The 11,345-nt window shown below is 40.8% G+C and overlaps 1 protein-coding gene across 1 annotated transcript in view; it reads left to right on the forward strand.

Annotated features, from left to right (window-relative positions):
- The window catches only part of LOC306971141 (uncharacterized protein), a 30,740-nt gene extending 19,395 nt beyond the window's left edge, over positions 1–11,345 (forward strand). Inside the window, exons 6-10 of the mRNA XM_079567299.1 lie at positions 2,078–2,195; positions 3,132–3,402; positions 4,738–4,869; positions 8,213–8,325; positions 10,517–11,345. Coding sequence (XP_079423425.1) covers positions 2,078–2,195; positions 3,132–3,402; positions 4,738–4,869; positions 8,213–8,325; positions 10,517–10,529 — 647 coding nt within the window. The 3' untranslated portion in view covers positions 10,530–11,345. The remainder of the gene's footprint in view (positions 1–2,077; positions 2,196–3,131; positions 3,403–4,737; positions 4,870–8,212; positions 8,326–10,516) is intronic.

Consider the following 11,345-nt stretch of genomic DNA (forward strand, 5'->3'; position numbering starts at 1 on the left):
TAACAACTTGTTCTGAGCGCACGCGTAAAGACCAGACAGGTACATATCAACTCGTCTAAGCTCAAGTAAGAACATATCTCAGTATAGAAAAACGGTGGCCTGTTACTTTAAGATGGACCCATTTGTCCGAGGTGTGAGGAGCATAAAAACAGGCAAAGACAGGGCATTCACAAATAATCAATCCGTCAAAGCAAATACAAAGTGGCTATTATTGAGTTAAGAGCCTCAAAGCCTGCTGCTCATCAGTAACACGACGGAAAACAGAGAAGCTTTGTGTCTAATTAGCAAAACAAAGCGCCATGTCTTGGATGGCGCTCACAACATGACGGCCTCTGTATAAATCATTCATCCAGCGCGATGAATATTACAGAGTACAAATACGATCGCAGAGGGCCGCGAAGGGCGTGGTGTGTTTGTGTGCAGCTGCAAATGTGTGTTAATCTCCATTTAAGACATTTATGAGCGATGAGGTAATGAGGGGAGGGGTGATGGTATTCAGCACAGCAGCCAGTGGCCTTATTAAAAACAAAGAAGAAAAAAAAGTCACATGTTGGAGGCAGTGGAGCTGTAGAGCAGTGTTTTTCAACCACTGTGCCGTGGCACACTAGTGTGCCGTGAGATATTGTCTGGTGTGCCTTGGAAAATTATCCAATTTCACCTTCATTTCACTTCAATTTCACCATTCATTATTATCCGCAAATAATGTACCGTTTTTGAGTGTCTGTGCTGTCTAGAGTAGAGTAACCATGTAATAAATACTCCATATTAGGTCGCTAATTTCTTTGAAACAAGAGAATTAGTGATGCATGGATGCGGCAGGTGGCGGTGACTGTGGCACAGAGGCTTGCGAGACTATACGCTGTTCCTATTCAAGACACTTTGATGTGAATGACTAAAAATAGGCTACAAGGTTACGTTTTTTAATATTTTCTGCTGGTGGTGTGACTCGTGATTTTTTCAATGAAAAAAATCTGCCTTGGCTCAAAAAAGGTTGAAAAACACTGCTGTAGAGGACATGTGTATATATGTATGCTGGTACAGTTTTTGAACCTCTTAACCCCCACCTGAACCAAGCACGTTTTCTCCAGTATGGCTTTACCCATATCTAAAAGCTTCACGAAGTGACAAAATAGCGACAAGAATGAGATGAAAACAGGGATGAAAATGAAACAAAAGAGAGACAATAAAGCGATGAAAAAGTGACAAAAATGTGTGACGAAAACGCAACAAAAAAGCCAGAAAAGAGCAACAGAAAAGTGACAAAAAGAGATAAAAATGGGGCAAAAATGTGACGAAAACCCAACAAAAAAGCGATGGAATAAAAATGTCCATGAAGTTGCGACAACGTGGCAGCGACGCTAAGAAAAAGCTACATTTAGATGAGTTTTGTAGGTCTTAGCTGTCAAATGAGGCGTCACACTGGCCCAGAGGCTGTGGCTTTATGGATTTGGGTAAAGATGAACTGGAGAAAATGGGCTTGGTTAGGGCGGGAGTTAAGAGGTTAAATAAAAAAATAAACGTATTCTTTACACTATACAGCACATTGAGAATTATCTACACTCATGTAGCTTTCCAAAAGTCCATACTGCCCTTACTGAAGTACAGCTACTACACTTTCTTGAGCATCCTAGCCCAGAATACTTCAGTGAGGAGCTTTGCCTCGCAGTTAACCAATATCACTTTAACACTAATTGTAGCTGTAGGAGCTGGCAACTTGTGCAGGACGCCAGCCTGAAGATGTCAACATGGTATACCCTCCCTGGGGCTTATTACTCCGTAATTAGTGCAGCCACTTTCAGATCGCGTCGCTCCCCTTCCTTCTCCGGCAGCAAACACTGATGTTTTGGTGGCAGTGATAAACAAACACGACCTTTGTTGTAACAGGGGCACATGCTCACCTGTAGAGCTCGTTCTGCGCACTGGCATGGTGGCATTTGCTTCACGCTGTCTGAATTTTGCGGTTATTTGACTATTTCTGTCAAAGAAAAACAAAATATTTTGAAAGATGTTGAGCCACTTGAGAAAGACTGTTTATCTCCCCCTCTGCTCACCGGCTGTTGCTTCATTCTGCATGTAGGTGATGTGGACTTGTTAAAGGAGGAGTGCCGTGTGCTGAAGGAGGAGTGTCAGACCCTGAAAGAGGACAACAGACGACTGTCAGAGAAACTCCAGCTGCTGCAGAGACAGAGGACCAGGTGAGGGCTGCATCAACAAATAAACATATGTATTCAGTCAAAGGCGCTTCACCGTAAACAACAGATTGATGTTTTCTGCTGCATTTAACCACTGAATCAGGCCCTAGTTACGGTATGTTTTTAATTTTTGACGAAGAAAAGAACCCCATTGGCTTCGTCTTTTGTTTCTCCTTTACTTGTCACTTTATTTGTGCTTCACAAACACTGACATAGACCTTGTTCAGTCCAGTCCTGATCTTGTTCTGCTGGGCGAGGTCCGGTTTAATCCCTTTCAGTCCAGTCGTTTCAGTTTTGACACAGTCCAGACCATAATCTTGTCTTGTTTGCAGTTCCTCAGATCAAAAGTAGAATCTTTCCGGCGTGTTCACCGGCTTAACCACCTGTTGATCCGCTAATACCTTGTGAGAGATTATTACACTCCATTAGTCTCATAATTAATGGCAATATTTGAGGTAAAATTCGTCACTGACCTTGGAAACAGCTGAAGACACAACAGTCTCTCCATGAGGTCCATTTTAAAGGAGGATTTAGCAGATGGTGAACTAAAGCAGCCTCCATCTGTGTAGGAAGATGGTGTGATGTGATCAAACGGGAACTTAGTTTTCAAAATATATGCTCGTTTTGGGAACAGAAGGCTTTGATAAGGAAGCCAAAGAAGCCAGAACTGACTGGAACTAGCGAAGTCACGTGTAATACCAAAAAAAGCAGCAAATAAAAACAGTGGGTTTACAACAAATGCAGCACTAAAGGCCACAAACATACAGAGGTCCAGTGTTACCCAAATAAAGAAATGTAAATGTTCCAGTACAAACTTTCACAGGAATATACAGAGTCACACAAGCTACTAAGTAAATGTAAAAAGATGCAGCTGAATGTAAAGCGCCTGACCTCTGAATACTCCATTACTGACCTGTGGCCCTACACCTGTCCCGGCAGCTCCAGTGTGTACCTGTCCCTGAAGGAGGAGGACAGCGGCGACGCCCCGGAGGGCAAAGTGCCCGACTCTGAGGAGGTCCTGACGGAGAGCTACATGACCATGGCCCACTCGGAGAACTGCCACCTGCGGGACGCCTCCATCCAGAAAAACATCTCATTCGACGGGAAACCGATGACCCCCGGCAGCTGGAGCGGTGGCATGGGCGAGATCCTCTCCCTACGGGACCAGCTCAAACAGGCAGAGGAGAAGGCGCTGCAGGTTCAGAGGGAGGTATGGACCTGGAAGCAACCAATACAATGATTAAGTGTGCTCCAACAATCTCTCTTCCGCCCTTTCCAACTACCTCCATAAGTTGAGTATGGCAAACATATGTGGAGGCGAAAGGTCCTCAACTCAAAACAACTCAGTTCAGCTGACAACTTCGAAAATGTTCACAGTAATAGCTCCCAAAATGTTTCCCGTGTTTCTACAAAAGCTTGAGTCAGTTTTGTTAATTGTCTGGTCCAATGGTTCCCAATCTTTTTGGTCTCGCGTACTCCTTGTGGGTCATTTACCAAGCGTTTGTTCATGTACAAAGCAAGTAACACCACGTACTTTAGTGGATCAGCAGCGGAGTCATTTATGCATTTTTTACTCACACAGCATTCTCTCTTTTACATATCAGGTTTGGGCCCCTAATGCATTTTCAAATGGCAAAATTGATGCATCATTCCCACAAAACGCTATATATGCTAGTATTTTCCAACCTGCACTTGCTACGAAGCACTTGTCTTAATAAATGAACCCCCGTGAGTCACTCATTTATACCTCGAGGGTGTCTCCAATTATTTTGAAAATGATCAACTAAACCTAGATTTATTAGTGATACAACTTACCATATGTATCAAGGTCCTTTTATATAGATAGCATTTGTGCACCAACTAGGTAAATTATGAACACATTGAACCAAATCTACAAACATATAGGTAAATACTGTGTTTAAGTTCAAAGTCTCTGTCTTACTGCTGAAATATTACCTTGGTTACTAATGTCCTTGAATTATAAGCTTAACAAAGTTTATATTTTGTTAAAAGTAGCTCAGTGGAGAAAAAGGTTAAAGCCCATAGATATTGCTTACAGATAGAAGATTTTAGTACTGGTAAGTTATTAAATTTAATTTGTAGCTTACAGCACTTCACCACTTATTAGTTTTCTGACTTAATGAGTAATAGAGACGATCAAGTGTGTCTCAAAGCCTCTTAAAAAAAAAAGCGTCTAAACAGCGACAAAAATTAGACGTAAACAAGGATCAAGAGAGGAAAACAAACTAGCCTAAAAAAAGCATAAAAAACCCATAACAACACGAGGAAAAAGATGTGTTTAAATCGGTAATGTAGGTCTTAGCTCTCAAATGAGGCGTCACACTGGCCTATAGGCTGGCCTGGAAGCTTAGTTAAGGCGGGGGTTAAATAAGCGTGTGGTTTTTTTAATGTCTTTTAATTTGATGCTCTCATGAATACTGATTTAAGACCAGAGAAGTGCATTGCAATTCCCCGTTTGACACAAGCATCCACCTGCTTGAGGAGTTGCTTGGTTTATTCGCATGTTGATGGCCTGTGTCCGCAGTGTGACGGTCTGAAGCTGGAGCTGAAGGACCTGCAGGAGCTTTACGAGAGCAGTCAGAGGGAGCGGACCGAGCTGGAGGAGGAGCTGCAGCGCTGCAAGGCCGAGCTCGAGAAACTTTCCGGAGGGGCCCAGGTACATCCGGCCACGGGACAGGGGACGGCTGTAAAACACAGGCATTCTCAGGATAGATTTTTTTCCACAACATACGGCTGCACATAACAGGCAGTACAGAGAAAGTCTTGAAAATTTGAACATGAAATTGGAAGCATGAAAAGGTCGCAGAGCTTTCTTATAATGATCTGGTTTTCAAAATCTGGACAGATATGACATGATCCCATCCCTGTGACAACCTGCCAATTTGGAGAGATCGTCATATTCAGTCCATGGTTACACGTTTCATGCAACACACTTTACCCCACTCTGTCGATTTGACCAATTACAGGGAAGTATAAGCTTTCAGTCACAGCAGACAGCTCTCGGTGCTAAAGCAATATAAAGCTGAATGCATGTTGGCTCTATAAAAAAGTGTAATATGATGCGGAAGATCTATCACCCAACCTTAGTGTAATCTTAGGTGGATGTAATTGGCTTTCCACTTTCCACTTATTTTGACTCATTTCAAGTAGAGCAAGAGCACATTTGTTTTACAAGGCAATAATTGGAGTTTTGCACGGGACGATCTGAATCGGACGGACAAGGCAGATTTGTTTTGGTACTGCCATATTGTGCAGCTTTGTAGTACTTTACACAAGGCGTTTTCATAATTTTAATAGAACTCCAGAGTTTGATCTGTTTTGAGTTACGTACAGGCTGTCACAGCACATGTCGTCTGCTTCAAATTTCTCTTCTGAAAGACAATACGCAGCAAATTTGTATTCATGAGCGATGTTGTGAATCTGCTGGTGATCTGAGATGTTGTTTCTCAACGTTTTTGCAATTTGCATTTCTGTATTGTTCAGTCAGGACACATTACATCACATCTTAATGTGGCGTTTTTCTCTCTAGTCTGCTGTCATCTGTCACCAGAATATCTACAACTTGCCACAATATTAATCTTTCGTTTGTGTTTCAAATTTGTTTTCATTTCAAATTTTGATTGACATGATACAATAAATCAGCAGTGCAAGTAAATAAATAAATAAATAAATAAATAAATAAATAAATAAATAAATAAATAAATAAATAAATAAATAAATAAATAAATAAATAATGTAAGTGAGAAATACCCAATAAGCATGACAAATTAAAATAAACTTTCATCGGCCGAAACAGCTGGACCTAAAAGTCGACGTTTCATGACTATAACCAGGCCAGAGATGCACTGATCCAGCTTTTCTGCTTCCGATACCGATACTGGGGGTTTGAGTATCTACCGATATCCGATATTAACTGATGCCAAGAGACTTTCTTAAAAGATGCTTTCTCTAAATAAAAAGTGAATAGTTCTTTTCTCCAGTGTGATATCAATACAGTGTGATCTTATCTTGCAAACAAGATGTGATAAATTATAGACTATTTATTAATAAACTGTAATGGAAAAAACATTAAACAAGAATGACTGGATATTGTCGGGTATATGACACGCAAATTAGATTACATTTAGCCTAAACAATCATCATTTCATAAACTAAAATAAAAAACACTTGCCCACTCCAGCATCCATGTTTTTTTACTTTAGGTGATCCAATCTGTCCCAGCCTGTTGACGTTAGCATTAGCATGTTTCCACTAGCTTTAGCATGCTGTTGCTAGCCGCAGCATTTTGCGCAGCGACAAAAAAAAAAAGCATGTTCATATTCACTGAGGTTTAGTTAAGCAGTGAGAGACGAAAAAAAAAGGATTGTTTCAGTATCGGACATTTGTAGCCGATACCCAGCATCATATTTTTCCAGTATTGGCTCCAATATCTGAATGCCAGTATCGGATCAGTGCATCCCTAAACACCACCGTGCACAGGTGTTTAAAATCTCTAACATCCAAGTTAATTTACAATTACTGAATAATAGTTTAAGTTCCCTGTTATATACAAACCAATTACACAGTTCCCTCAAGATTGCTTTGCAAATGTGGATGCCAGTCACCAACCTTGGCTTTGGGAACGACGAGCAAATGTCCAGCTGTATCGAATCAATGCATTATGTTGTACAAACCAATTCAAATCAAGTAAATATTGATGAGTAAATATTGATTGAATTCAAATTGATACAAGGGAAGTTCTATGAGTGAGTCTAGCACCCTTTCACAAATGGTGCCTGACTGAACAGATTCATGTTTGTTTGGTGATAAGTAAATCTATTCATACAATTTTCTTGGCGAACACACAGTCAGATGTCTGTTGACATTTCTTCACGGCTGTATCTGTGTCCACTGAACCTGTTGTGTCTGCGTCTCACTCCCTGTTCTCCTGAACACTGTGATATGACGAGATGGAGCTTGTCACTTCATATCACTATGTCTGTCCATTAACCTGCAGGCCATGCAAACTTGCAATGCCTATTTTCAAACCAGATTTAGTCTGGAAAGTAACACACGGTGGAAAATAGGCATTGAAAGGTAACATTAGGGCCTTCAGTTACTTCTGTGTGTAGTCTAGTAAAAACAACGTGTCTTGTGTCTTTTTTGGGGTGTTTTGTGTTGTCAAACTGTTCAAACGTCCCTGTCCTTGTTCTCTGAGTGTCCATGACCCTTCAGCCTGAACTGCACGACATCCTGATTAAAAGCAATTACAATTCAATTCAATGAGGATAGAGAGACAAATTTACCACTGTGTGTGTTTGTGTGTGTTTGTGTGCTTGTGTGTGTGTCACTGTCTTTTTATGTTTTTCTCATATCACATGCAGCTAGTATGCACAACCGAGTCTTTTTCAGAGGTGGAACACAATGCAGAGTGTTTACATTAGTCTGCACATTGTCAGGCTAAAAGTTGTGTTATTGCGACGACCAACAGTAGCTTCATTTTGCGTTCACTCACTTATCTCTACCTCAAAGTAAATAATAAGTATTCCATTTGTTTGGGCCGTGTTGAAGAAATTGCCTTGTAAACATGAATTCTGGGATTGGAGCCAGACTGTACATAAAAACTCTCTCAAAGTAATTCGAACTTAATTAAATTCTTTGATTTTCTTTTATTAATGAATCGTTTTGTTGACATGTGCTAGTTACAGCCAAACACACATTATTCTGGAGTAGCTTCTTACAACCAAAACATGCAAAATAGAGATGTCCAGTTCCACCTCTGATCCCGTTTATTTAATTTTATTGCGACTGTATTATGCTTTTTTTCTTTCACTTTGCTCACCTCCTCCCCATCTCCACCTCTCTTTAAACCACAGCCATAATCCCCAGTTATAATTTATGATTTCTGTTGTCATATATACATGTGTTGCCATGTTTTATCTGTATGTGTTTATGATTTGCCTGTATCCATCGCTCATCCATTCCCCTCATGCCCATCGTCCTTGTGCTTGTCCCTTCAGAGACTCCTCCATGCGTCTGAGCACCCTGTTCTCTCCATCCCCTTCATAGGAATGATTGTAATAGTGGCTGTGGTCTGGTGCTGGTTGTCCGAGCTGGCGTCCCAGAGAGCAAGGTATGGGAGGAGACCCCAACTTCTACACACACATAGGAAAACATGCTTATCTACATTTTCTGGGCAGCACTTCACTGTAAAGCTTGCATGATAATAGAGTGGAAATAGTGGAATACCTTGGTAACATGATTAATCACTATTTCAAGGGAACATTGTCAGTGTTTTCTTGGTAATATTATTGACACAGGACGGCAACACTAATTAGACACAGTTTGTTACAACTGCTATTTCCGTTCTATTACCATTATCACTGCGCTGTAAAATGAACACATTTTTCTAAAAGATTTTACAGTGTTGATACCATGCTCAAGTAAGTTTTCAGAATAAAATGCTGCCATTTGAGTATGTATAAGAGAAAGAAACCTATTCAGAGAAACTATGGTGCACAAAGTTTGCTTAGAATCTTATTTAGACCTACAGTGGAAAGAATAAGTAAGCGCACCTTTTGGAATTTCTCACATTTCTGCCTAAATTGGTCACTAAATGTGGTCTGATCTCCATGAAAATCACATGAATGATTAAGCAGAGTCTGCTTCAACTAATACCACCCAAACATTTACATTTCATAAAATTTTTATTGGCCACAACATGTAAGCATTCACAGGAGAGCGTGGAATAAGTATGTAAGTTTTGTAAAGAGGAATGGTCCGAGACTCATCCTGATCGTTGTGTGCTTCGTCTAATCTGCAACTACAGAATTATTGCTGCTACTTATTCCACGCTGTTATGAATGTCTCAGGTCTTTATGATCTGACTTTGATGTTGATGTGCTGTTCCATTTTCCCATTCTCCCAAAATATTCAACTTTTCTTTGCGGAAGAGCGCTTGGATGCTCCACAGCACTACTGGCAAAATATTCAGTGGACTGATGAACCCAAAGTTAACATTTTTGACAGAAACACACAATGTCATGTGAGGAAGAAAAATGGAAGAGCACATCAACATCAAAACGCTATGCTCACTTTGAAGTAGATGGTGCAGGGAGAATCATGGTGTGGGGCTGTTTTGTTGCCTCAGGGCCTGGACAACGTGCGATCATCAAAAATTAATTCATGTTTAACTAGATATTTGATAGACCTGAGACATTCACAACGCCGTGAAACAAGTAAGTGAACCCCCATATTAAATAGCTGGCTGACCCGTCTTTAGCAGCAACAACTTCTTTTCTGTAGTTGCAGATTAGACGCTCACAATGATCAGGATGAATCTCGGACCATTCCTCGTTACAAAACTGCTGCAGTTCAGCGAGATTCAGGCGGTGTACTCACTTATTCCACGCTCTCCTGTGAATGTTTACATGTTAAGGCCTACAGAAATATGATCAAATGTAAATGTTTGGGTGGTAATACTTCCGACAGACACTGTTTATTCATTCCTGTGATTTTGATGTAGATCAGACCACACATAGTGACCAATTTAGGCAGAAATATGAGAAATTCCAAACTTACTTTTTCTTGCCACTACATGTTTTTCAGCACCACTGCCATCTCTATGGTGTCGACATGAATTCCCTATGTATCAAAGTAAACCTGACTAAACACTAAATTGCAGAAAGGGGCAGATGTTTTGTAATAAAACTGATAGAAAAAGAACTATTTCGGCTGTTAATACCACCGCAAGATTAGGCTGCGAGTGGAAAACACATGTAAGCACCAAAAGACTCATTAGAAAGCAGCAAAAATTCAGCAAACCAAACATTTCAACTCAAATACAGCGGAATAATGTTGTCTTGTTATGTAGACATGGGGTGTTTGGGCAGTTTGGCAAATTGTAATAAATGGGGGACTCAAATATATACAGCCTCATACTTTGAAATCGTGTCTAGCCGTCTTGCAGAGATAAGACTGTTTCATTTAATTGCCGCTTCACGCAAAAACAAACACTCGGCTTTATTCGACGCTTTAATTTGGTTAGTATTATTTACACTTTCCCATTTCTGTGGCAAAAAATACAGTCGACATATCCCACGCTAATTACAGCACTGAGAGCAGACCTTGCTTCGCTCCTATTTTTAGCAGCAGCTTCACACTTAAACACAGAATAAATGCTAATCCACCCCCCCCCCCATTTTACTCTCTCTCTCTGCAAGAAGGCAAAAGGCCACATTACCCTGAATACCTCTGGTTTTAATAATAGCGCAGGCCCAATTGTGAGAGCTAATGCCTCTTTCTCTCTGCTGTCTTTCCCTCAGGGGGGTGAGATAGGTTGGGGCTCCATTTTGACTGTCACTGCAGCCACAGCGGTGCTCATAATGATGACTGGTTTGTTGAGAGCTCTTGTCCGCTGCTGATTGGATGGCAACAACCACCACCGCACGAGGAGGACACACGCACGCCCCTGTACCTCTCCTGCCATGTGTATAGACTGCAAGGTTGTTTTTTTCTTCTTTCTCTGTAAAATATAATATAAACGAATGGGGGGAAACGGCGCCCTGGTAATGAGAAGGTACTTCATGCAGACAGACTGAGGAAAAAGCCCGGGCCTCGCTTGACTGGCGTCTGATGAAATTTGCGAAAATGAAGATGGCCTGAACTGACTCCTCCTCGTAATGTTATGCTATTGCTGTGTCATTGTCCGTGGATAACTCTCTCGGCCCAAAATACAAATGAAGGTCTTTACTGTTGTGCTTCTCAGCGTATTTAATTTATTTATTTGGTTGTTTTGTTTAGCTGTCTTTGATAATAATGACAAATATAGAGTCTGCACTTTGAATGCACTGAACAGACACAGTCCCTTTAAAAACGACCGCTTTGTTTAGTTTAGTTTTTTTGCAACATTATAATTTATTTTTTGAAATTACCTCAGAATACTAAACGGGAGTCGAGCGTACTCGTACATTGTAAAGCCCACAGGGCGCAGCAAATATAGGTCAAAGAGCAGCTGTCACTCCTGCCTTGTGGTGACCTTTGACCTTTAGTAAATGTTTTTTTTTTCTTCTGTTACATGCTGCGTGTTCTTACTGAACATTGGCTGAAACATTGTTATATCGCCAAGGAAATAAATGCTCTTCACACACAACG

This window comes from Gobius niger (genome assembly GCF_951799975.1).
Source record: "Gobius niger genome assembly, chromosome: 12".
NCBI classification, from domain to species: Eukaryota; Metazoa; Chordata; class Actinopteri; order Gobiiformes; family Gobiidae; genus Gobius; species Gobius niger.